Genomic DNA, 26,546 nt, shown 5'->3' with positions numbered 1-26,546 from the left:
TTTAGCATGTTTAATGCTACATTGTCCTTCATGGAGTTACAACATTGATTTTAAAGCTCTTAATTACAGACCCATCAAGCCCAGGAACAAGGGTTTCATATCTTTCAATCAAGTAAAGGAGCCTTCCTGACTGTGGTAGTATCTTCAAGGGAGATATCAGAGCTGAGTGTGGTCTGGATGTGGTCAGCGGGAGAGCAGCCCTGTGTTATTCATAGAAATATGGCAGGTATGCAAACTCCTGATGAGTTTCTAAACTGCATTCAGGTTTTCCAAGAAGAAGTCCTGGCAGTTTTTCTTTCAGAGAGGAAAGGGACTGGCATAAAGCACATCAAAGGGGAAGGGGAGCTTACCGCTCGGAGAAAAAAAATCCTTTCCTTCCTTGTCTCGTTTTGGCGTAGGGAAAAGTGACAAACAAGTTCCTACGTTTCCTACGGCAAGGTAGGCAAAGCACAGAGCCTGAGACACCGTACCAAAGGGACGAGCTGGGAGGTCAGCATGAGGCACGGTTCTGCATCATGAGCACCATGCTCTGCCCCTGCCAGCACAAACTCACCAGGTACCATCTCACAGCAATTTAATTCCATGGCTTTCTACGGGAAGCATCACAACATCCCCTTTCAGGGAAAAGAAAGAGGGCTCCAGCAAATAAAAGAGCCAAATTACCTGAATGCAGCAGGAAGAAATATGAAAGGACACATTTAACAAAGAGTTTGTGCGGCTTGCTAGGTTCTGTCATCAGACGACGGGCTCCTGGCCGAGGAAGGTCAGAGCAGCACCTCTCTGCTGCAGCGTCTGAGACGATGGGACTCATTTATGCTGAGTCTTGAGATCAAAATCTGCCTGTTTTGGTGATGCCTTTTTCCCCCTCCTAATTGTGAAGGCAAGCAACTGTTGGAATTGAGAACTGTATTTTCTGCAGTCATTTAGAAAAATAAACGGAAATGGTGCAGAAAAGGTGAAGTAATGAAAGAATTAGCTATAACAGAAGCGGGTAGGTCAATCTATTTCTCCACCAGTTGTGTCCTGCAAGCTCGAGCAGCCCCAAAGGCGGGGGAAACATGGGGATTTCAGCTGCCCCCTGCAGGATCTCCAGCCGGGACAGCTCTCAGAGAAACTTGGGAGAGACAGAGCTGGGAGAAGAGGCCCAGACCCAGCACCAAGTCTTTATGGGACGGTGCCTTTATGCCCAAGTCTGGGGCAGGTGTAGTGGCCACGGCAAAGCCAGCCTCTGTAAAGAGCTCACACATAAATGAACCTCCCCAGTAGGCAGGTGCTGGAGAGCCAGAACAGCAGGGTAAGGAGTGACCAGGAACATATCGCAGACAGTCACCAGTAATTTTGTTCCCCAGGTTTTGTCTTCCTGCACTGGAAAAATCCTGAGAGATCACGGATGGAGCATAAAAAAAATGGATAAAGAAGGCTTAATTTATAGGGGAGCTGCAATTTTTAATCCTGTGCCCCAAAGAAACCATTGCCTAGGCAGCCAAATCCTATCTGCAGTGAGTAATGAAGGCAGCACAGACCCCCATAGCAGCCCCATATATCTAAGCTGGTGAACAAGCAGACGCTTTAGCCTTCTCCGCCCAGGAGGCTGAAATTCCCCTCATGAAGGGCCCTCTAACATTAATTGCAAAGATACAACCTGCCTTTTTATAAGACAAATTAATAATTTCCTTAATCCATCATCAGGAAATGGAAGGCTTTGATGCTTTAATTCCTTTCCTGTGACCATGGCAACAACAACAAAAAAAAAAAGGAGGGGGGGTTGTTAATTTTCTCATCCATGAGAATTTAGGCAAATAGCCTGTTAGCATTCTTTGTCTGTAAGTGAGTCTTTGCTGGAGATGAGTCCAGAGAATTAAAACAAAAGGCAGGTAGCAAAATTGGGTGCCTGGGACATGATGGCATGACAGTAGGAAGGAAGCTGGGGCTGGGCTCTACCTGCCCTGCCAGGAGGTCAGAAGGGAGATGCAGAGGGGATGTAGCGCTGTGATTATTCACCTCAGTCCCGTCATCCCCGAGGGAATAAACCAGCTCGCCAAAGCGTTGTGCTGAGGGCGCTGAAGCCCACTGCAGCTCAGGGAGAGTGAGACCCGCTGAAATCAGTGTGGACTGGGCTACCTTCTCCAGAAAAAGAAACAGCACTGACATGGACACAGCCTCTGTGCCCTTTGCCTGGGGGTGCAGGCTCACCCCAGGGTGCACAGGCTCATCCTTAGCTCCCCATCGATCAGCTTCAGTGGGGGCTGCGGGAGGACATTGGTTTCACCCCCACCATCTGTGTACCAAAATGCTTGTGGGGCTGCTGTAAAGGGAGGCTCCTCTGCCAGAGCTTGCTTTAGTTATTCTGCAATAACTAAAGGCTGGATTCCTAGCGCTTGAATCAGGCTGGATGGTCTGAGGGAGGCTGATTCACCCAAGTTTGACTTTGCTGGGATGAATGAAGCCAAGGCTTTGCCCGAGTGAAGGTATCAGAGCAAGGATCTAACAAGCATAATCCCCAAATTGAGCACGCCGTCCAGCTGGGAGGAGTCCGCATTCAGCTGCTATTAGGAGGCAGTGTCTTTTCAGGTCCTTAGTTCAAACCCTTGTGGTAGGCTGACTTGTTCAGTCAGAGGAAATGCTTCTCAAGGGTTCGTGTTCCTTTGCAGTCTGGGTGTAAGGTCCTTTGCTTTCTAACACATGCTGTCAACACACACTCCTCTTCCCAGCTGCTAAAATACTGAGAGCTTCATAAATGCTGAATAATACCTGAAAGTTTTCATTTCACAGCTGCTATGGGAATATGAAGTGATTACAGGTGGGAATAGGAATAGATTTGCAAGCTTTGAATGGGCAAAGAAGTGCCAAAGGGCACCTCTGCATTCAGCACTGAACAGCGTTGTGACCTTTGCTAGTGACAGACACTGGGACATGTCCCTGGTCTGCAGAGCAGACCTTGGTTGCCAAAAGTCTTTGAGTGTCTGTGGTGAGACTTGGCTGGTAGGCATTGTGAAGCCAAGTTTTATGAGCTTCATGAAGCAGCCCTCCTGAAACAAGAGCCTGTGTAACCAAAGAAGAAAAGCGACTTTGAAAGACACTGACCTTGTTCGACCAGACGTCAGGGTTTCCTCACCAGCGGGTGCCAATCCAAGGATCTTGTCCTACACAACATCTTGGTTTCTCCAGACAACTGCTGACTGACTGTTGCATTTTTTCTGGATCTTTAAAACCCAAGGCGGCACTTTGCCGATAGCGCTGAGAAATAGGAAATAGTTGTTGCAACCCTGCGTTTCACAAGGCCAGTGAGAAATTTCCAAAGAGGATACCTCAGCAGTCCCGAACCAAGGCTTGTTTGTTTACATTCAAAGAGTAACAAAAATAGAAATGAAATGAAAGTAGAAAAAGTATCCCACCTCTGAGGGAATGGGAGATGCAGACAGACCCTAAAATCACACAGCTCAGGGACAGGACTCTCAAGAAGAAGTGCCAACAGAAGATGATTTTCTCTTGTAAATATGAACACTGATGTGGTATTAAGGTACCTGAAAGTAGTTCAGTTATTCTGCCATTGCAAACTGAACTTCCCACAAGAGAATTACAATTAAATACATTTAACTTTCACCATGTGCTTAATCTGCATTTCTGAAAATGCATGTGGGCTTGTTTAACCTCTAGGGAACATTTATTCACTGAAGATGGCCAGTCACTAACTGATCCCACTTCAGATTAATGTCTTGCCTTTTGTACTCCATTCCAGCTACAAAACCCAGTTGTGAAAGAGTATGTGGATACCTACTGGAATCAGAGACTTCTTTGGCCAGTGGCAACCTACCTGCTTGGCTTAGCATATAGAGCTGGTGCACTTTTTAGTTTGGGCAGGATGAATGTTCTCAGGAAGGCAGAGAGGTGCACGGATGCATGCTGTGTTTACTGTTAGGGAGATGATTAGTTTGAACACATGTATGCGTGTGGGCTTAGAGGATTAAGCATGATTGTGTGCTGACAGTCAATACTATTTGCATTTTATCATGTTTAAGTGATATTAACACAGAAGTCATGATGCAATGCGTTGCAGTTTCATTCTCCACCATTACAGCAGTTCTCCCTTGCAAGTGCAAATGTACTGGAAGGCTGACCTAAACGTAGGAGAAGCTGAATGCTGATCCTTATCTTAATGAACAAATACAATTAGCCAAGTATAAGAGTGTCAGGTATTGAAATGATCCTTTATAATACCTCCTTTCTTTTATTTCATGGTGCTGATCCTCTCCTGATGGTATCAGAGCAGTATCTCATCACAGCACCTGGCAAAAACTACCTGAGTGTCCGTGCTGCATCATATCCAGGCAGTCTGTCCAGGTCCAGGCTAAGCAGACATTTCTACTGTGGTTGGACTTCCTCAAATGTACAATAGCCTTTTAGGATACCCTAGGGAAAAAAAATAAAAAAATATTTAATGCCTTTCAGCTCAGCTTTCTTGACTGTCTCCAAAAGTGGAGAAAACTTCATTCCCCTCTACAAGAGGTCACATAGTAGCGATCAACACTGAAAAAATGCTTACAGAGAAAAGAGATGGGAAACAGCATGGCTAAAAATGAACCTCATCAGATGCTGATGATCACTCCACTGACAATTTATGATAATGAGAACATGAACGAAGGGGGTCTTTGTCTCTCTTTGGGGACCTGTCTTGGCAAAAGTATGGCAAGGACAGTGACAACTTTTCTTTATTTTGGTTGCCTGATCTCCTTTGATTTACAGTATTTTTTGTAATAAGCCAAAAATGTCAATCTTTCATGAAGACCCTACTGCTAGCCTCATCCCCTCTAGAGTGAGGTTTCTGCCTAGAAAATGAGGGGGGGAATAATGGATTTCCATAGGTGGAATGTTTTAAGAACAGGTTACACACACACTTTTCAAGGTTGCAAAATTGTGTTTGCATAAGCTTTAGTTGTATAATCTCACCACTGAGTACAAGTTATAAGAGTTGATGCTGATCCAGACTTGATTCCATTGATTAATAGGCAACATGTGCAATGCATTTATGCTTTGGGAAGCACAGAGTTCTTCCCCCTCAGTTAGGGCAGGGGACGTTTTGCTTGACCAGAGCAATGGAAACTTGAATCTTTGCGTGATTCTTCATCAAAGAGACATCTGGGACTGGCTGTCTGGGCTTTTACAGCCAAAGAGCGACATCAGAATTGATTGCCAAGACTGTTTCAAACTAGTCTTCACAGACTGCAATGAATAAGACTTCTTGTGGAGGTTTATTTTTAGTCTCTTTCAGTCTAAAGTTTTCAAAGCAACAAAAATTGTTTTACCTGCTTATGCAATTATACAAGCGCATCCTGCTTGATCTAGCCTCCTTCCCTAGCACTTTTTCAAAGAGGCAAGTAGTTTTGTCTGGATTTGACAACCTGATTTAACTGAAGAACTTAGGGTTAGATTCAGGGGAGGTTTAGGCATGGAAATCCCTGATTTCTAGATCCCTTGCCACCAGCATCTTGTGAGCTGCACTCAGATTACCTGCATGGTTCATGGCGAAAGTTGGGTGCTTCATAGCTAGACCTAAAGGAGTCCGCAGGATAAAGTGGGATCTTCCTGAAGTGAGCACTCAGCTGCTTACATTCAAGCACGAGGAAAAGTGGAGGACAAGGGTGTATCTGCAATTCTCTCTTGCACTAAAAGCCCCTTGAGGCTGAAGTGAGGCAATCCTGTCTGCTTGGGATCCATTGTCTGAAATCTTCTCCTGGAGATTGGTACCTACGCCCTTTCTTTCAAAAGACTCCACACAGATCAGTCTTTTAAAAACAAAGCAGGAAGAAGAAAAGGTGGTGATAGCTTTTATTATATAATGCCTTGGTATTCAAAGTATATGCTGAGGAAGTGGGAGGCTTGGGTTCCTCTCCCGCCTCAGCCCGAGGGGTTCAAACCCATGTCTCCCACATCCCATACGAGTGCCCTAACAACCAGGCTGGAGGCTACCTTGGGTGGAGGATCCTCCACCCCTGCTTTGAAACTGCACCACTCGGCAGCAAGGAATTTAAGACTCATGAGGCCGGGCTGGTGGGGGTGAGGGGAGGGAGTGAGGGAGCGTGTGCATGCCTCCGAAACCTCGAATTGAGGCCAGTCACCAGGGAGTGGGGAGCCCTGGGCTCTCTCCTCACTCCCCTGACTTTTGTTATCCAAGGACTATTGCGTGTTGACTGCAGGCGCAGTCACATATTTCTCCGCGCAGATGAATGGTTACAGCCTCCAACTTTCTCTTCCCTTGTTGGCACCATGACTCTAGGAAAGGTGTTCAGTACGGATAACCAACAAGTGGAGACTGTCTTTCTTCCCACCCCCCCGGGCACCCTTCACCCTGATAGCACTTTCCCAGGGGACAGTAAACGCAGACCCAGAGCCTTGAAGACTGAAGAGGGCCAGGCCTGCTGTTCACAGGCTGAGAGCTTCTTCTGCCCCGGGCTGCATGGAAATGGTGGGACCTTCCTTCACCCCTTCCCCATCTGCTTGGTGGGTGTGCACACGTGCATCTCTCATCACATGGGGAGGCTCCAAGTACAGCTATTAGGAGCCCACCAAGCCCCTAAACAAAGAAATACCTGGTTTCTCCATGCCAGGAAGGCTTAGGTGGGAGTCAGGCAACAGGCTGCCCACCTTTGTCAGCTCTGGAGGTACAAAGAAATGTGGCTCTTAGCACCTGCATAAGCTCTAAGGTAAGTAAGGTATTTCTAGAGCTTTCAGGCAATGGCAGAGTTAAGTGGCAGTAGAGTCGAGTTTTCCAGCAAAACTGACTGGACACATGCACTTCAGTTCAGTTTATTTCCATTGGTTTTGATCCTACCTACAGCAGAGGAGGTTTCTTTCTGCCCAAGCGGGCATGCTGGGTGGCAGGCGGGGAATTAATGTACCCTCCCTGATGTTAGACAATAAATCAACTCCTCACCAAAATTCGGGATTAAGAGCAGTCCAGATAAATCAAAGTGGGAAATTCAGCTCTTTCCTAAACTTCAAGGCAATGGATTAGAGAAGAGAAACACATTCAGCTTTTAAGAAAGCCTCATGACTCTTTCAGTTATGATACGATTAGGTGTTAAAACTCTAGCGGGGCTGATATTTTTCCCAGTGTAAAATCAACTTTCTCAGTTAAAAAAAAAAAAAAAGAAAAAAGAAAAAAGAAAGGAATTATGCAAACAATTTAACAGCAGGGGCCAGTCTTTATTACAGTCCCCTCAGGATGGGCAAATTAAAGTCCTGAACAGCTACCAACAACAGTAGCCACAGTTACAGTAACAGGGCTTAAATATCATTTGAGCCTGGCAACTCTCATCAGCAAGGAGAAGTCACAAAAAAAGCACATTATGCATATTAATACGTGATAGAAGTTTGCCTCAATACCAGTTTCAGGGAAAGGATCATCGCCTCTTGAGAAAAAAAAAAAAAAAAAAAGCTGGAGGGAAAAGCAGCCTTTCTGGTAAATCTCTGACAACAGCATCAGCAGCTCTGACTGGTTTGTTGCCATTACTCTTCTGGCAGCCCAGCAAAGCCATCTCCCAGAGATCTACACGTCCCTCTGTTAAGTAATCGCTGCACTCGCGTTCATTACATTGCAGCAAAGGAATCCCCATTAGCCAATTAACCGAGCCTTTAGGAGGTCCTTGTAAGCGCTGCCGGCTGCTGCACCTTCCTCACAGCCCAGCCTTCGCCCCAGCGTGCGGCCTCCAGAGAGGAGGCAGGAGAGACTTGGTCTGCCATGCTGGGGCCTCAGAGGGAGGCCTGGCTCCCCTCATGCCCTGGGGAGCTCTCCTTAGCAATGTCTCCCACTCGGAGGGCTCTTCCTCTGCCAAAAGGAGCCCGATGCCTCCCAGCAGGCCCAGCCCTGTCTGTGCACTCCCGAGGATGGCACCCGAGGGGAGCAGGCTTCAGCCGGGCCTCTCCCCGCGCCTGGCACAGGACAGGCTTCTGCTCCCGCTCGCCCGCAGCGCTGGGCCTTTCACTTTCTGCTTTCAGCGACGAGAACGGGTTCTGCACAGCGTCTGTCGCAACTTCTTACAAGCACTCAGCTACACGAAGGCCTGACCCAGGCAAACACAGAGCAGTGAGGCTCCTTCAAGGCCCCGCACTTTCCAAATGTACCCTGTCCCCATGGACCGCAGGCAATTCATCACGTTGTGTCCCCCGGTCAGAGCACCTCCATGTTCTCTCGAGGCTGTGATCGTCTCTGTCATTTGCAGTGAGAAATGGAAGCAGAGACTTTTCCATAAAACTATTTAAAAAATGCAGATTTGCTTACCTTCTGTGCCGATGTGTCTGCATGACGTGACATGCCATTCAAGCAAACCTAGCTTTACTGACATGGATACCCACAGAAATGAACACACATGTGCATGCCCAAAAACAACTGTAAAAGTTTTAAATTCACAAGTATGGACATTTACACCCACTGATGCAGAGACAACACTATGCAGTTTCTCTGATCTATTATATTACTCAGAAATCTATATAAGCATTAACCACATACATACATTTATTTGTGATCTTCACAGAATGCTTAAAAGTAATTGCAAAAGGATTTGTTGAGTAATTCAAAAAAAAAAAAAAAAAAAAAAAAGCAATGATTGTCAGGAGATGACCTGGTTGTGGGAAGAGGCACTTACTTAATTCACTGCATGAATGACTCACGGTGAATTACTTGCATAACTCCACTTGCGGAAATCACTACTCTGCAAAAGTGCATACATGTTAAATCAACCAAAGCACAGAGTGGTCCATATTCTTGGTACAATGTGGTCTTCTTGCCGGTACAGAATGAACAAAAAATCTAGCTAATCTCTCAGCCTGGCAGGGAGGTAGGGGAGAAATCCTCTTTTTTGCTACCTTGGCAATGTTTCCAAAAGAAAGTTGTACAGCACTCCTTGCCCTATTCATGCCTGGCATTTATGTTAAAAAGAAAATCTGGGCTTGTAATATTCAAGAGCAAGCTCTTGTTGACAGCGAAACTTTAACTAATAATTCTTAGGCTGTATTTCCCACCCAATTCAATTTCATGTTATAAAAGGTAATTATGGTTCTTTCCTGGAAAATGCAGAGCTCTGTGAAGAATGTCAACTGGCAAGAATACTAGCAAGATTTGCTTTCTTCAGGCTTCAGGCTCAGGATAAGTCCCTCCTTTATTTGCTATTTGTGATTGAAGGTACAAAATTTACCGGAATTAAACAGAATGAACCATTTTTCACTGCTCCTCACCTTAATTTCCCATAGCAATTCTAAAAACCTCAAAAACAAACAAAACACACACACACACACAAACGAAAACCATAGCTTATTTGTAAGTCTCACGTGTCTGACACAATCCTACAGCCGTACTACACATATCAAATTCACATGTTGGAGTGACCAGGTGATACATGTGTACTTGGCTGCAATTCTGTAATTTAGACTGTGTAAACTGGGAACTTTTATCTGGGTATTGTTAACGCATAGGCTTATTCTAGTATTACAGAGCTCTTTTGCTAGGAGCTTTACTGATTATAAGGAAAACCTTGGTCTATAGGGAGGCTCAGTCCCATGTTGCACGAGGAGCAGCTGCAGTAGGAATTTTTGGGTACATCGAGCATCCCATCCTAAAGCATACGTCCACTTGGGAATTGCAGCGCTGAGGGCAGCAGCGTCCTCGGGGAGGCAGAAGAAATGTGTTTCCTTTTGTAGGGCAGCCTAAGTCCTAAAGCACCAACTCTGCAAACAACAGGCCTGTGTGCTGTGGGAGCTGGAGTCTCAGCTGCCACCACCCAGCCTGGTGGGTGGCAAAAGCAAACTGATCCTGCTGCCTGGTGAGACCCGAGATACCCTGAAGCAGGAGCTCTGAAGTAGAGTCCCCAGCTCTTCTTGGTGTTTATGCAATTTCTACTAACTGTTGTTGAACAAAATGGAGACATACTCCCTGGAACTGGGACCAGAACCAGGGATTTCCTTTTCCCAGAAGAAACATAACACACAGCATCCGGCCCCAGTGAGGAACTTGGACCCCTTTCAGTATCTTTGCCCCCCAGACTGTTGTGTTACTGACCACACAATTCATTTAATCATGGCGAATGTTCCTGCCAAAACCATCCTGAGGTTAAGATAGCTGCACTGTGGTTGCAAGGTGGACTTTTGGTAGAAACACGAGAATTTTTTAACACATTCTCCAGCATCATGTTATAAAAGGACAGGTAACAGTTTACGTTGCATCAGTCCTAGAACTTGCTACCCTGGGGGATTATTGACAAATGCATAATTGATTTCGTACTAAGAACTACATCATGATAATACACACAAGTGCTAGAGAGTTAGTAGACAGGAAGAAACTTTAAGCAGTTTTTAGAAATGAGTAATTTTACAGCATCTTGTTAAATTAACAAACTCAGAAGTAAAGGATTGAGAGATGACACCAGATTTTGGAGTTGTGCTGTAACCCACTTCACTTCTGCGTCTATTAACTTTATCCAGTCCATTTAGCTTGTTAGCTGTTTGAGGCACAGACCGTATCTGATCTGTACTTTTGCGACTGCAGGGGTTCTTCCTTAAAGTCATATAATGATTTCTGAAAATCTATTTGAATTACATTTTAGTCGCTGCCATTGAGGAAAAAGCTTGAAAATGTGATCTGTGAGATCTCAGACAGCGGAAGAATGGTAAAAAATGAGCTGAAATGTATTATTCTGTGTTGTATCTCATAATGGAGGATTTTCAATCCTTGGAGTTGGCAATGACACAAAGAGGTGCTTGGAGCTTTTGGGCACAACCTGTACTTTGCTCAGCCCTGCGTTTCTGCCTTCACCCACACATTCACAATGATGACAGAACTCGGCACGCTTCTGAGAAACGCTTTTTATTGTACAACAGGAGCTGTCATGTGAATGTCAACAAAAGAAATCATTCCATAGCAATAAAAAAGTCAAATTATTACACAAATGAAAAAAAAAAAAAAAAAAAAAAAAAAAACCAAACCAAACCAAAAACAGAGTTAAAATGATGAAAAAGCAGTGCGATGTTACACAATGTAAAACATATAGAGAAAGCCACATTCTTCTGCTGAAGTATCAGAAGCTCATCACCATCACAGAGAGCACGTGATGTAAGTAAATAATTTCTCTTTTTTCCCCCCTCAAAAAAAGGGGGCAAACTTCAAAGTGAGATGTTTGGAAGGGTCAGATTAATACAAAAAGCAGCATTTTCAGTAAAATATCTATACCGTTTGGATCCTTTGTCCCCTTCTCGTTCTTTTTGCAATCTTATTTCAAGCACGTATTGGGAAAATTAAAAGAAACTGTCAATATCACTTAAATAAACAGCATTCCTGATCTTGGTCAGAAGAAGGTCCTCCACCTTCCAAAGAGGGGTATGAGCAGAAGACTACACCCATCTGGCAAATGAGCTCTGGTTCAGCTCACCAAGCAGAATTTTGCCCTTAAACTAAGCAAAACCTGAGATAACCAATTCTTAAGAACCATGTTGGCATTGAGTCTCCCAGTGGTCTTTTATGGAGGAGCAAAGAGAGACAAAAATTAAGGTCTGAAAAAAAACCTGTTCTTTAGATCGGAAGTAGAGGCTGTTCCTAGACTTTTAAACAAACAAACAGCAGTTCCACAACTGAAGACTTGCAGCATTACTGCATAAAATTATACCCGTTAGAAATAAGACTCTGGAATACTTTAAGGCACCTCAAGGTGAAGAAACATTTTAAAGGCTTTAATAACTCAGAAGATTGAGTTCTTTTTCCAAGATCCCCATGAAGGAATGTAGCTAAAAATAACCAGCTTTACTATTTCCAAATAAAGCATGAAATTTTTCAAAGTGGAAGTTTACAACCATTTGAACCTTTCTTTAAAATGAAACATAAAACACCTTGCTGGAGAGATATTTTGTACGTTTAACGGATCAAAACTTCCAACAAAGGAAGGCCTTTTTCATACCTGACCTGAGTTTGGCCATTCAGGTACGGTGCACTTTCTCGTTCACATGAAATTAAACGGGTGGGTCAATCTTAACAATAGTCATCTAAACAAAAACAACACTCAACAATAAAAAAACAACACAATCTAAACAAAAAATCTGATTAAAACATTTTTGTTACTTTAAACTAAAAAGATGGACATAATTGCAACAACAGACACAGGTGACTCACTATCAGTTGTTCTATTCAGAAGTGTATGGTTTTCAAGTGCGATTTTTTAAAAATTTGATTTTTGATACCTACAGCTAGTAATGTCCTGTCAAAACATGTGAAGAAGCAGAACCAGCATTTTCAGAGATACCTAGCATTTTTTGTGTGCATTCAGAAAGCTACAGGATCAAATTAATTCTAGCTTATAGATTGATAGCTAGATCTGTCAGGGTCTCATACCAGTGAGTCTGCAGCAGCCAGCGTTTTGGAGTTCTGCTCTGAAATATAACTTCCCATAAATTCATTTCAGAGCTGAAATGACTAAAACTGTAATTATACCCTTGATTTACACATGCACATCTCCTTGATTTTGATAAAAATTAAAACCAAGGTATATGGCCAGGAGAATGTACTGTTCTCTTAAGAGTATTTAGAGGTCTTAGTGTCATACTTATTCTCGTGGAAGAACTAACTATTTAGAAATCAACAGAATTCAGTATCGTAACACACAGCTAGACCCTGTGGATATGTCCAAACTGCTCAATAAACAAGGTAAGCACACGAGCTCAAGCACCAGCCCCTGTTACCAGTCTCTACTACTTGGAGTTGGCTCACTCCAGCTTTGTTTTGGCGCGCTCCAGCTAGATCTCTCCACGACAATGCTCGAGCAGAGTTTGGACATGGTTCATACTGTGGATCCCTTCCAAAAGGCAGTTACAGACAAGCACGCAAGGCTGAGCTTTCTTCACACTACACAGTCCCCCAGCATTATGCCATGTGACTTTACACAAACACTTCTCTACATCTTCACATACCTCCGCAAGACAAACACCACTCTACTGAGCTGCAGAATAGACCTATCCTTATTTCAGACTATTTGAATTGAAAAGATAACAAAACACACTAGATGACAAATGTGTGCTAGGAACATAAGGGGACCGCACAAGCCCAGAGAAGACCAAGGGCAAAGCGATACAGAAAAGGGGATGTGGCTGGTGTGCTCTAAGAAATAGCTATGAGCTTGCTGCTTAGATGAGTCAATCTGTGCTACTCGGCTTTGGGGACATACAGTTGTCCCTGACTGCCTTTTATTTAGCACCAGACATAGCACAAGACTCATGTTATGCATCACTGCACAAAGTCCAATTCCACTGCTCTCAAAGACATTTGTTGTAGTCAGCTGCACCCCACAGAAGAAGTCTCCTAACCTGCCAAAAGAAAGCTAGGGGCAGCATTTCAAAAAAAGCTAGGGGCAGCTAGGGGCAAAATTTCATTTTGTAACTTCCTGCTAACAGTACAGGAGGATGTTACCAGCAAGCCAGACACCCAGTGTTTGCCTTCTTCCCCCTCCACCCCAGCTGGTGGGAGCGGAGGCAGTAAGAGGACCTCCCCCCTCTCCTGGTACCTCACAGCAGGACAGCGAGCCCCACGGCAGGGAAGCTGCTGCAGCAGGAGAATAATGATGATTCTTCCCCTTGCCACCAACTTCTACACGGGACAAAGTCCTAGATGAGCCCCAGTCCTCAGGCATAGGCTTTGGCCTCAATTTAGTTCTCGACAAGGAGAGAGTAATTTTGTATTTCAGTCAGTTATTTGCTGGTAGAACAGCTTGAAACGAGAAACATTTGCGTTTGCCTTACTTTTAGACCGCTGGGTGAACATTGGGTAAATAACATTTATCTTACAAAGGTAATGCAAGCATCTTCAAAATATTTTTTTAAAGCACGGTATTTTCTGTGTCCTGAAGAGATGTGTTGCTTTTTAGTGTCTTACTTTAAACAGTAAGATGAATAGATTTATTTGGTACTGGACCTCAAAGGGTAGCAATCTCACTGAACATGAAAAAAATCTGAAGCAGCATAGCACTTGCTTGATATTTTAAAGTAGGGGAATAGTGCCTTTATGTTAAAGTGCTTTGCTAAATCAGGACATAACTTACAAATACAGAATCTCCCTCTCACTGCATTCTCCTCGCTATTAGCAACAGGCATTCAAATCTACAGGTTGTACTTTCCTACCTATTCCAGTAGGATGGTAACTTCAAACAGCTCGAGTTCAACAGATCCCCTGATGCAAAATTTTAAATATACTAAGGCTAAATATTTTTAACATGTATTTAATGAATTTGTTGTGTACCCTGCAGTTACAGCTTTGGCTTGAAGGCACAAATATTAAGGCACAATAAATGCAAATAACGTATACATTTCAATGTGTTGTGTTGAAGATAACTTTGTACTACATGGTATTTAGGTATAATGACATGTCATTCAAAGATTTCCTCAAGTTATTTTAATACTTTTTTTCTTTGATAACCTGGATAAAAAGAGGAATGTATGTTAAATTATTTAAATATTTCTTCAGTGCAAATGTGGTAATTTTCTTCTAAAGTATAGAAGATTGAGATTGATTTTTTCAGCATTTCAGCAAAATAAAACTTATATTTACATTCATGTTGAACAGCACTACTTGAATTATCAAAAAAATAAGTATATAGTACTTTTTGCTATCAAAAAAGGAAAGTATTTTTGGCTTGTTCAATTCTTTTTTCTATCAACCTGCATGACAACTTATGACAGGTAGAAAGACAGCTGTGTTAGACAACTAAGATGTCCGCTACCAAATCTACTGTTTAGGCACAGCTGTCGAGTTAAAGTGACACTCAACAAAATTTGTTTTTGATTGCTCTCAAAACATCTCCGAAAGAGGAAAGGGATACATTCCAATCTTTTGTTTTAACAAATTCCAAATATGCACCCTAGACCTGTTAGGTGTCCTGCACCTGCTTAAATAAAAGAGATCTCTACCTCCTAACTTCCAAATAAAAACTGAGTCTGCCTAATTTCCTTGGCAATACAAACATAATCATATCTGGAAAGGAAAACATATTGCACTGAAATCGAACAAACAGGGACAACAAAGATTTTCTTCTCAGTATTAAATAGAAAGGATGTCCAGTGCAAAGAATCGCCCCCTCCCTTTCCTCTCCCTTTGACCCTTGAAAACATCGAGAGTTTGGATGTTCTCAGCTTTACATTCCATGGAAAACAATCGTGGTTATTAGGAATCACAGTGCAGTTTCAGTTATGCATAATCCTGAGGAAGGATCCAGCGAGGAGTCTGCAGCAAGCTGACCGTTCTGAACAACTTCTGGATAATTCTTACTGAAGTAAACCTAGGGAAAATATCAGATTTTGCATGTCATTATACTTGAAACATCTTTTAGTTTAAAATACAATTTCTGGAGATAAATACAGAACAGATAAATACATGCCCCTAAGGAATCCAAACAGGAACTTCAGGTTAGGAGTACTCAGTAACTGTGTGTCACTGAAAAATTAGTAAAATTACTGTATGATCTTATTATAACAAAGTCTAAGAAAAACCCCACACAACCTGTAGATCCACTCAAATCCTGGTGATTCAGATAAATAGATATATTTTATCGCTTTACATTAAACTGATAAGTAAAATCATTTTACTAGCTCAAAACATGGAGATAAATTAAAAACAGGCTGACAAAGAAGCTGCGAAATCTTGCGTCCGCACAAGGGTTTCTCATTTTCACACATAAAATGAACACAATGGATTTGGATGTTAATATCAGGTTGTAATCCCTATATTTTACAAACTATGATTGACAACCATTGAAACTTCGAGGTGTATGTATGAAATATCCCAGCGTTTAATTTGTGCTGCAGAGCAGTTATAGGGCCTATAGAAACGTGATCTCTGGATAGTGAGCCACAATAATGAAAGAAGAAGCAAAAGCTTTAACAATGACTCAACCAAGCAACTTCTCTAAAATGTAAGATGATACCAAATAATAGGACAGTTCTTTGCCAAGCCTTTGAGTTCTTGAATTCTACCAATTTCTAGCTGAACTAGAAGAGATACAGGTTTCCTGATAAATGTATAATCAGAACATAAAGGAAATGAAATGCTGTCAAGTTTCACTGTTCCACAATCATCAGTTTTTAGTAGCTGTATCATATCTCTGTTCCTTGACAGATGCGCATAACAAAATGAAATAATGTCAAGACTTGTGTGCTCTTATCTAAAAATGTGTTTGGGTGAAAAAGGACTTCAAATGCATTTTTTTCAAAAAAGAATGTGAAAAGTTTTGTTTGAGTCTTTAAAAACAGAAAATACACTATCTTTCTGAAGCTGACACATGTCATGAGTTGGGTCTCACAGTCATACTGCTCTGACTACAGCTTATGAAATATTTCTCCAATTTATATTTGAGAGCATTGTCAACAAAGTTTGGTTTGTTTGATAGTAATGTCCTTTTCATACGTATGAATGCACGTATAAGACATGGGGGATAAAAGAGAAATAGCTGTTCCATGGAAACACCCCAGTAAGTACCACTGTCGCCCTTTTGTGTACACACACTAACGCGGGATATACATATCTTCAGAATTTACAGAGAATATTAAGGTCTGATTTGAACCAACAGCAGGACTGGGAGGCCTGGTGGAGGAATTCCTCAGGAACCAGCCCCGATGGGATGCAACTGAGGAGAGTTATTGGGGTGCCCGCCGCACACACACCGCAGAGCCTGCAACCTCAGTGGTGTGTTCCCATCCTTTTCCCAGTTTAAAATATAAAACTCCAGAATACCTTTAACGTAGCTTCTGTGATTTTTTTTTTCAAAGTTAACAGAAAACCTTGGCACATTACTAGAGACCTAATGAAATGGCAGCTGCTTTTCAACTGTCTCATTGCAATTCTTCCCCTGAGCCCAATCCCTCAAGATACTAATGCTCAAGTCTTGTATAAAGCTTCTTCCACTGCCAACAGAGCTGCAACCTTCTTGCAAGTAATCACTGCGGTCAGATAACACCTAGTGTTTTAATATTTACACATCTGTCAGAGCTTTAAAATAAAATCACTCTCACTTTTCCCTCAAAGTATTCAAAAACTGATTGATCAAAAAAATGGCCCTATCCTGATGCTACCAAAGCTTGTGGAAAAGCCCCTCTGTGCTTACAACAGGATGGAGAACATAAGTGTTTTTTTTTTTTTTTTTTTAAATCTGAATAACTAAGCAGTTTTTTTAACTGTTTAATTTCTCACTTTCCCACAGGATTTTCTCCTAATAAGCTTCTTGTAAACTGAACCAAGACAAAAATATGGTCTCATGATGCCTAGCATAACTCCACTGCAGCTCATAGGCTACTTAAAATATACTCAGCAGTCTCCAGTCTGAGCTTTGCCTGCATTGCTTTCTTTCATATTTGCACAAAAATCAGGGATACCGAGTGAGCAAAAGAGACATGCAATGAGCAAGCCTGGATCAATTCAGAAGCCTGAGCTAAGTTTTCAGCAAGTGTGGTGATCTTGAATAGTTAAATCTTTCAATGCTTAGCTATGATAACCATGGCTTTTTTTTTCCAGAAAATTAATTTTTTTCAAAGGTGTCCCAAGTTAGTCTTCCAATTTGAGGTGTGCAGTCCCTCTTATTTTCACCTAAAGGATATATGCAGAAGTCATACTGTTCCAGAAAATTTATTTAAAGTCTCACCTTACTGAAAGAAAAGCTCTTGGTAACAAGTTTGTTCTGCACAAGCTTCAGGTCCAAAATGCAATAAATCATATAACCATTGTCAAGGCATGGCCACGTTCCAAGCCATTTTACTTAGCAACCTCCTGTAACGCCTTTTGAAAAGTATGTATATATGCCATATTACCACTTCTTTTTATGTGCAGCATGCTGTTTTTCAGCAACAGAAAAAAGCTGTTCTTCATAAAAACAGTTCTTAGTAACCGCAGGAGGAATGTATGAGACCAGCAGCAGTACATGCAACAGACTCACTGGTGTAAAAAGAACAGCCCCCAGAATCAGCTCTTCTGACTAAGCAACTTCTCTGAACATATGCATGAAGCACAAGGGGCAGCAATAACAAAATCCTTGAATTAACGTCCGAGTCCTTTAAACAGAAAGAACTGTAACTGTGCTTCTGGGTAGCTGTTGAATGGAGATATAGTCTCTCGATTCCCATTTTTTGGGGCTGAGTGTGGATAAGCACCATGCTTTTGCATTCTTGGCAGATGCTAAAGCTTGTATCTGCCTTCTAGCCTGGGAGTTAGCAAACTTTTTCATCAAACCACATTTCAGCAGAGACTGGTTCCTGGATCTCTTCCCTTCCTGTACAAAATCACGTAACATTGATGTGGTAACTGCAGATGACTATATGGGCAAGTAACATCAGGCAATTATTTTTATATATTTTGAATTATCTTTGAATGCAGTTGTGCAACTGGGGAGGGCTGCAAGGAAGGAAGGAGAGACAGCATGACATGGCTAAACCTCTGTGCATGACGGCTGAACAGCCTCACCTCTAGCCATTGCAAGGATCAAGTCCTAGGAAGCTGGCTTTTGATTTGCAGACAAGTACTGGTATCATGAATTAGAAGCCATCCTTTCAAACAGCATTTATGTAACCTCCAGATTGTTATGCACATCACAAAAAACATGTCTAACCCATTCCCTTTAATAATAAAATATAAGAAGCTACATTGCAGTAAGGACAGCAGGACTCATTATGTCGTTTAGTTAAGGACAAAGCTATTTCCTGAGTTCTGCAATCAGTCCACACATGAATTTATAGTGCATGCTCTCAGCTGCAAAGCTTCACTTGAAACACTCTTTCAAAAAAAAAACCCAAAACGCTGAGTATGAACAGACACAGAAACCTTTCCTGATCTTCAAAATGTCCAGTAAAACAGCCTCAATACACGAGCACGCAACCTCCACAACTGCACAATTTTTCACGCTTTTCCAACTTGCCAGACATGTGTCTATTTTTACTAGGAAGTAGCCAAAGCATCTGCCATTTTGTTCCCTGCCTTTTTATGTGTTGCTTCCTTCCTAATGCTCTCCCTTTTTTTCCCCAGGAAAGAGCTTGCAATTTGTGTCACCATTATGTGTGCATCAACCAGCTTGAGGAGAAGAAAGCCTAGAGGATAGCCATAAGACCTTTGCCTCTTGTGTGGAAACTCTCTTAGGTCACTAGATCCCTAACATCCGTATCTTACTTGTACACTTAAGTGAAGTTACATGAATATGGATCAAGTTGCTCCCAAACCAAGCACTGCAAGTCTCAGCTGCAGCAATGCTGAAACTTCACTGGCAGAAAGAAAAATATAACTTTGCTCTGGACATATTGTATGCTGACTTATCACAAAAGAAAAAAAAAAAAACAAGAAAAAACAAGAAAAAAAAACAAGGCAAAAGCTAGTCAAAATGAGTTCCTCGATCACAGGTCATTTTTTTTTTTTTTTATCTTCTTATCTCTGCTTCAGCTTTCCATCTGAAAAGTGAAGATGGTATAGCCTCACCTCAGAGGCATATTATGAAAATTAATCCGTTGATGTTTCTTAAACACTTTGATTGCCAGAGGAATGCTCACAATTACATTAATAATTCTATACTCAAGAGTAGGATTTGAATAGTAAGCAGTAAATCAGGCAGAGCCTTGTAAGGAACAAGGAGGCAACAAAACATTCAACAGCTGTTTCTTAATTGAGCACTATTCATCCTATGTGCAGAACAAAGCAAGGGTACAAGAATGAAGTTAAGAGAAAGCAAAAAAAACAATACTGATCGCACCCCCAGAGACCATAATACAATGTACTGGTACTGAACTTCAAACTAACTCTGGATGGGCCTTTTAGAAAATACAGAAATAAGAGAAGTAAATGCTGTATTCTGCAGCCCTAACATGCTTTTAAAGCACGTTTTTGTAAGACACGTGCCCAGCACAGGTGCGTTTGTCATATACTGTTTACACGTATCAGTGTGTGTACATACATAAGGATGCAAGAAATCCAAATAGTCTTTCAACTCAGTATATAAACACACTTATCGTTTGGAAGCCTGTGTGTATCCCACTAAAAAAAGCTCAAAAAATGACGGCTTAGCCTTGCAAAGCCAACAGATTCTTAAATATAGTGGAATGCCTACTATAACCTTGAATATGCTAACTTGTGATAAACAAACTGCAGAGACAAACTTAATTATCACTTCTAAAATTACCCGTTTTGCTGTTTCAAACAGAGAAGCTGCTTCAGTCTTGCCCACTTGTTGCACCATTTTGTAAAACAAGCCATCTTTTTCTTGCAGCAAAATGTAAGGTTCACCATATTCTTTTAGTCTTCCAGCATCTAAAACCTGTTAAATCAGCAGAAATCAACTTATTAACATAAGAAATTAAAAAACAAATGCTAGAGACTATAAGCAAAAGGGGAATGTATGCACCTCAAGTGCTAAGATGAATTTTGTATCCTGAAAATGAAATATTATATATCCTCTTCAAACAAGCATGGCACTTTTTTAGTTCATAGACCTGTTGTACGATTTTAGAGTGCCCTACAGCCATTCTACCTATAGGAATTCAATGCAAAGTTATGCAGAATATGGAAATACAATGTTTGTGAAGCCAACAAAGCAGATTATCAGATTCATTGTGTAAGAACGAAAGAAGAAGCCGAAAATGGGCTCTGAAGTAAACAGCTGTAGGTATAAACCACGCAATAACCACCAAGACGGTTAAAGGAGAATAAGTAGGTCTTTTGGATTAGAGGAGGTGAAGATGTAATTAAAGAAATTGAGGGTGTTGCTAAAGAAATACACAATTTCTCACATTGCTTTTTTGCCAACTATATATTAGAAAGATACTTACCCATAACCTACTCTTTCTAGATAAAAAGATCAGATGTCACAAGGGACATAGGTATCCAAGAAAATGAGAGGAGAAGGAAAAAATAACAGAGAAATTAAAAAGGCATTCAGTCAGTATGTCACAGAGGATATACACAGTCAAAACCATTAGAAGAATTTAAGAATATGCTGATTGAACCTGTAAGAAAATACTGTCATACTAGTGACTATTTAAGGACTGCGTGGTAGCAAATATTGCACTTACATTTTGAAGAGCCTTAGGGGATTATTCAGGGAACTTTTAGACTAGCATATATATATTTTAGGCAGGACAGTGATTTACACAAAACAATTACTAAAACACAAGTAGAAGACACATAGATCAGAGGTAGAATTTGTTCACCATAATTTTAGTAAAAGGGAATTTTACCTCACAAATTCGATAAAATTCTTAATGCACAAGATGAAAAGGGAGGAACATTTTATATGCATTTCCAGAAAGGTGTTCAGTGTAACTAAACAGTTATGCTACAAGGGACAAAAATTATTAAGGAATTCGGGTAGAAAACAAAGATTAGAAATAAACAATGTGTTTTTGCTGTTTGGAAAGCTGAAAGGGTAGGAACTGGTAGCTAACAGAGTGCTCTGCAGTAGCTACATATCTGTTATTCATCAGAAAAAGGAGTAATCAGAGAAGTGACACAGCTGCAAATGACACAAAAAAACATGTAGCTAAGTCTAGCCCAGAGGAGATTCGGGTACAACTAAACTAACCTACGAGAATGAGAAACACAATAGCAGGGAAAAGTCAATATTGACAAATGCAATACACTCAGATACTTCACTGGCTTATAAATTAATGGTATTGACTCAAGAAAGAGATTTGGGTTTCACTCTACAAGTTTAGTACTCTAGTCCATGTGTAGGAGCAGTGAAGTTGAAAAAAAAAGAGGTTATGTGAGAAAAAGTAATTCAGAAAATATTTTTGTTCTTATGTAAATAAAGAACTGACTACACATGGCATACTGTTGAAAAAGATATTGCCACAACAGAAGGACTTCAAGGACTCACAACCAAAGCCACAATTGTGGTGTACATACTCGTAAGAAAAAAAATAAAAATATCTAAAAGGCTGCATCCATTGATTTCAGGAAAGAAATGAATAAAAGGTATTATGAGGACAACTTCCAAATAACAGAAACAGTTTCCAAACTTATGTTTGAAAGAAGGATCTCCAATAAGCTTGGAGATAAATTCCAAGTCCTGTGAGGAAATTTCCAAATGTGCAATTTGACTGTGCAACTCATTAAAGCAAAGCATCTTAATGGCCAAGAGCTCAGCAGAATCTACAGGCACACTGGACCCCCTTTAAAGACGTAACACACAGGATGTAGAGCAGTTGAGCTGATCCGTTCAGCTGCACTAGTGCAAAAATTACACGCGGTTGAGATCTCTGTTGAGTTGTTTGACACCAAGGACCAAGCACCAGGGGAAAGACTCCCACTGCTTAACTTCTGATTCAATTCAGTATATCGCATGTGAATGTAGAATAACTCAAGTGAGCAGTAACAGTGTAGTTACATCCAATTTTATAAATTGTATGCCCAGAAACCTACAAAAAGTTATTCACTATTGTCAAAAGCTGGTATCTTTGAGCACCCAGCATATACCGTGATTTTCTTGCAAGCGATTTCCAATACTGTTCGGTATATAGCTGAATAAAGTGCTAGTGGAAAACATTAAAATATCATTAATGTTGCACAGCACAATATAAAGTAATTTAATATTCAATAGATGCAGTATTTCACCTGCAAAGGTACACTTGTGCATATGCAGGTTTTTCAGTACACTTAGTCCTATCCCATTTAATTCGAATGCACTAAGGATTCATTGTAAATTTAAATTTAATCGCAATCTTTCATATACTACAGTAACTCAGAGTTAAAGACAGCTTCCTTAAGAATGCAATAAACTGAACTATCGCATACAATTCTATATAATAATTAAACTGGGCTGCCACATCATAGGGTATTTCTGGTTCCTTGAATAGTTTTTTTCAGCACTAGATTATGTAACCACTCCTTAACAAAAAAAAAAAAAAAAAAAAAAGAGAAGCATGTTCATTAAATGGTGTCTCTCTCGCCAGTAAAGAAATATAATAAAAAAGTGGAGTTTTTTTATTTTATATTACTGCAGTATTTGAATTCTATTTTGCAAGTATCTGAAACAACCACAAACACGGACAATCGTTCTCCTCCAAAGAACCTGGGAGGGGAAAAAGGAAAAATTTATTCTTCCTTGACAAGTTTTAAACAGCCAAGACCAGAAGATGAACAGATAGTTAGAGCGATTTGTGTCTAGAAGAATTCCATTCACATTTTAAACAAATCATTAAGCTATTCATATCCTTTCTTGGGGAATAAAAAACAACTTGTGTTATGAAAACAGAACAAACATAGCAAAAACAAGCCCTGTTACTTTTTTAAAATCTGAAATGAAAAAAAAAGAATGAAACAGAGAGACAACATCACTCTCGTAAGTCAGGAATACTCTATAAACCATATTAACTAAGGAAAAAACCTGTTTCTACTAACTGCTGCCATCTGTGACACAATAGAGAGAATTTAAGCGGATTTACTTGGTAGTTAAATATTTATATATTTATTAAAAAGGGCTTAGACAAAGAGATAGGTATTCTTCTTTGAAGAAATATGTGCTGATAAAATTTAAATAAATAAATAGGTACTTGGCTAATGCTTTGCATACTCTTAGTCACTGACTCCAAGCCAAATTAAAATCATTAGGACTTCAAAAAGCAAGCTAATCATTCAGGAAAGGTGGAATCTGGTGTTTACTAGCCACATACTTTCTGATCAACTTGCATGTAACCCTTATCATTGTACAATATGACTGAATCGAACCCAGATGCATCCCAAGGCAGTTGTACCAGTGGAACTTGATACAGAAAGCCAGAGAAGCTCGTAGCTACTGAAATCAGATCAGCACACTGATTACAGAGAGCACACAAAGGAGCATGGGACTTTTTTTTTTTTTAATCAGACTGTGATTTCATTACACACTTTAACATAGATGCTGAGAGACAGGGAGATTTTGGACAAATCATTCAACTTTTCAGTCTGACTGTTTGTCAAGTATACCAAGGATAGCCTCATAATCATCCTGTGGGAGTTAGCTGTCTGTGAAATACTTCAGCAGCACAAATTAAAATAAAATAAGCACAGAAATCTTATAAACCCAAAGCAATCATATGTAAACTGGTTCTCCACTGTCTTGCACTGGCAGCCTCTTTACCTCACCTGCGCTGTTCTTGCCTTTGTATTCATATCCTTATGACTTCAAGAGGATTTTTTCAAACTAAAGAGTAACTCCAACAGAGCAAAATTTACAAAGTTGGATGCTGGTGACCATGCAAAAGAGAGTATGCAGGAATATTCTTATTCAGGGGAATTCACTCACCTGCTAGCTTAAGGTGAAACTAATCTTTAATTATGGCTATCCAAATCATCCTTACAGCAGCACTGAGACATTTTATGTTGAAATAGGGCTTAGATGCTATACTGTTCTTGAGTAAAATACTCTCATGCCACCTAATTCCACTCCATCTAGTGTTTCATTTGAGTTGAACAGACTGGGGCAGTGACTGCTCGTCACAGCTGTGAGATTTGCAGAAGGCAAGACAGTTTTCAACAGCACTTTCTTTGACATGCAGGCACAGAATAACAGAAATAGAGGCACCGAAAACATGGCAGGGAAGGGGCAGAAACCAGAAAAGAAGCTATTTGAATTTGACTGACCTGCAAAAGCAAACATGAAGAGAGAGTATTAGCCATTTAAATGTGTTGTTTATGATAGCTCTAGCTAGCATAGAAGGACTATTTGCTTATGCCACAAAAATGTTGCTGAACTAAATTTGTATAGGATTTGGCAGCTACAAAATAGTTGTCTGTTTTTTGCCTCCTTTCTATCCTGCCTGTTTATCTACCTTCACTCGACCTCGGTCCACCCCTCAAAAATCAAACTTTGCAGTATTTCCATTATGCTACCTCATAGTTTAAAGTATTAACCATGACCTCTCTGAACAAATTCTGTGCAGGGAGGCAGAGGAGAGAGGGCTTAGTAATTGAGCTCTTGAAGAAACGGTGCAATAAAGCTAAAGCAAATACAGACCAATACAACGTATTTCCTAGGCATTGCACATAAATATTTGGCTTAAGTACTATTTTAAGTGAGCTTTACTCACATGTAGAATTCCTCTCTTAGCCAGATCAGATTTGATGCCCAATACATTTCTATGACTGTTTTCATGCTGGCATTTGTTTATCATTCAATAGTGTACGTGTGTGTGCACAACAGAGAAAAACATAAAACAGTGAAAACAAAATCTGAGATCCATTTCACAACAAAAACAGAGGAACAAGACAATGAGGGAGGACAAAACTTCATAAAGCTAATCCAGATTTCTGCATAGACCTAAGCAGTGGAACTAGGACAGTACCTTTTCTGACTGATGACTCCTGCAACTAACTTACACTGTTATGTTGCACAGGGTTTTGAAAAGCAAGCATTCATTTTGTAAGGGAATTTAAAATCTTCTGCGTAGATTAATATAGGTAAAAAGTGCTTCATTAGCCACAAAAGGAGCATGCACCCTTAAAAATGCTGTAACAAACAGCATGTACTTATGGCTATCCATAGACACAAGAAAGAAAGTTCTAAATCCTGCATTTTCTAACTTTCAGCAACAAAAGCAGACAAACCAAGAGAACAATAGTTATAAAACACTCTGAGAAAAAAAAGTCCAAGGTTGGAAGTGTTCAGCCAAAGAGGAGGGGGGCATGGGAATTTATTTCAATTATTATTGAGGAATGACTAGTATTCCTATTCACGTTCATCTTCACCATAAAGCCAGAGGGAAAATGGGACATTTAGGAGTTGATCATAAATGTTTTTATTTCCTATTCAAAAGGAAAATAATTCAAGCAAATTATCTCCTAGGGAATACATCTGATTTAATTTAGAGTTGGAGAAGGCATCACCAAACAACAAAATTATTATTAAAGTTCAAAACTCCGCTAGGAGTACAACTTTGAACAATGTTTTCCTCAGAGAGCGTACATCAAGATGATCTTCAATAAGATCCTCTTCCTCCTGGGAAGAGAAGAGTATTCAGGAGATGCTTCTGGTTACATCATATTAAAAGAAATATATTTACCCAAGACAATACATAGCTTTGTGGGAAAGAGTCAACAGCCCGTGCCCCAGTTGGCATTAAGTTCAGATGCAAGCATGTTCCGTCTCTTCCGTCTCATAAGGGTTTGTCAAAACAGATCAGAAACATGTACATACTTCTCTGAAGACTCATTTATAAATATCAACCATCTGAACAGGTTTGTGAACATCGAAGAACATTGAAAAAGCTGCAAACATAACTCCAGAACCATTTAAATTTTTTAAAATTATTATTTTTTGATTTTTTTTGAATTTTATTTTGATTTTTTGGTGCTAGGGCTTTGTTTGACTGTCTTTTGTTTTGCTTTTTTTTTTCAGTTTTCAGATTTAATATAAGGATTCCCCAAGCTCCTTCAGGAAAGTTACAAGTTACTCTACAAGTAAATCCAGAAAAATTTGATGTCAAATAATGTATGTTTCATACATCATGTCAGTTGTATGCTTTTTTTTTTTTTCTCTGAACAAAGCAGAGCATACTTGGGTGTTTACCTCTTTGTAATA

General features: G+C 40.5%; 1 protein-coding gene across 4 annotated transcripts in view; it reads right to left on the bottom strand.

The window, feature by feature from the left end:
* Window positions 1-13,392: 13,392 nt before the first annotated feature.
* Window positions 13,393-26,546, bottom strand: part of ABCC4 (ATP binding cassette subfamily C member 4) — a 150,524-nt gene continuing 137,370 nt past the window's right edge. For all 4 annotated transcript variants that reach the window (XM_040538662.1, XM_040538672.1, XM_040538681.1 and 1 more), the window contains 2 exons: window positions 20,172-20,306; window positions 13,393-15,302 (listed from right to left, as the gene is read on the bottom strand). In XM_040538662.1, the coding sequence (XP_040394596.1) occupies window positions 15,195-15,302; window positions 20,172-20,306 (243 nt within the window). In that variant the 3' untranslated portion in view covers window positions 13,393-15,194. The remainder of the gene's footprint in view (window positions 15,303-20,171; window positions 20,307-26,546) is intronic.

This window comes from Cygnus olor, chromosome 1 (assembly GCF_009769625.2).
Source record: "Cygnus olor isolate bCygOlo1 chromosome 1, bCygOlo1.pri.v2, whole genome shotgun sequence".
In the NCBI taxonomy this organism is placed as follows: Eukaryota; Metazoa; Chordata; class Aves; order Anseriformes; family Anatidae; genus Cygnus; species Cygnus olor.
Note: the sequence above shows the minus strand (reverse complement) of the source record. Positions and strands in the feature narration are given on the sequence as shown.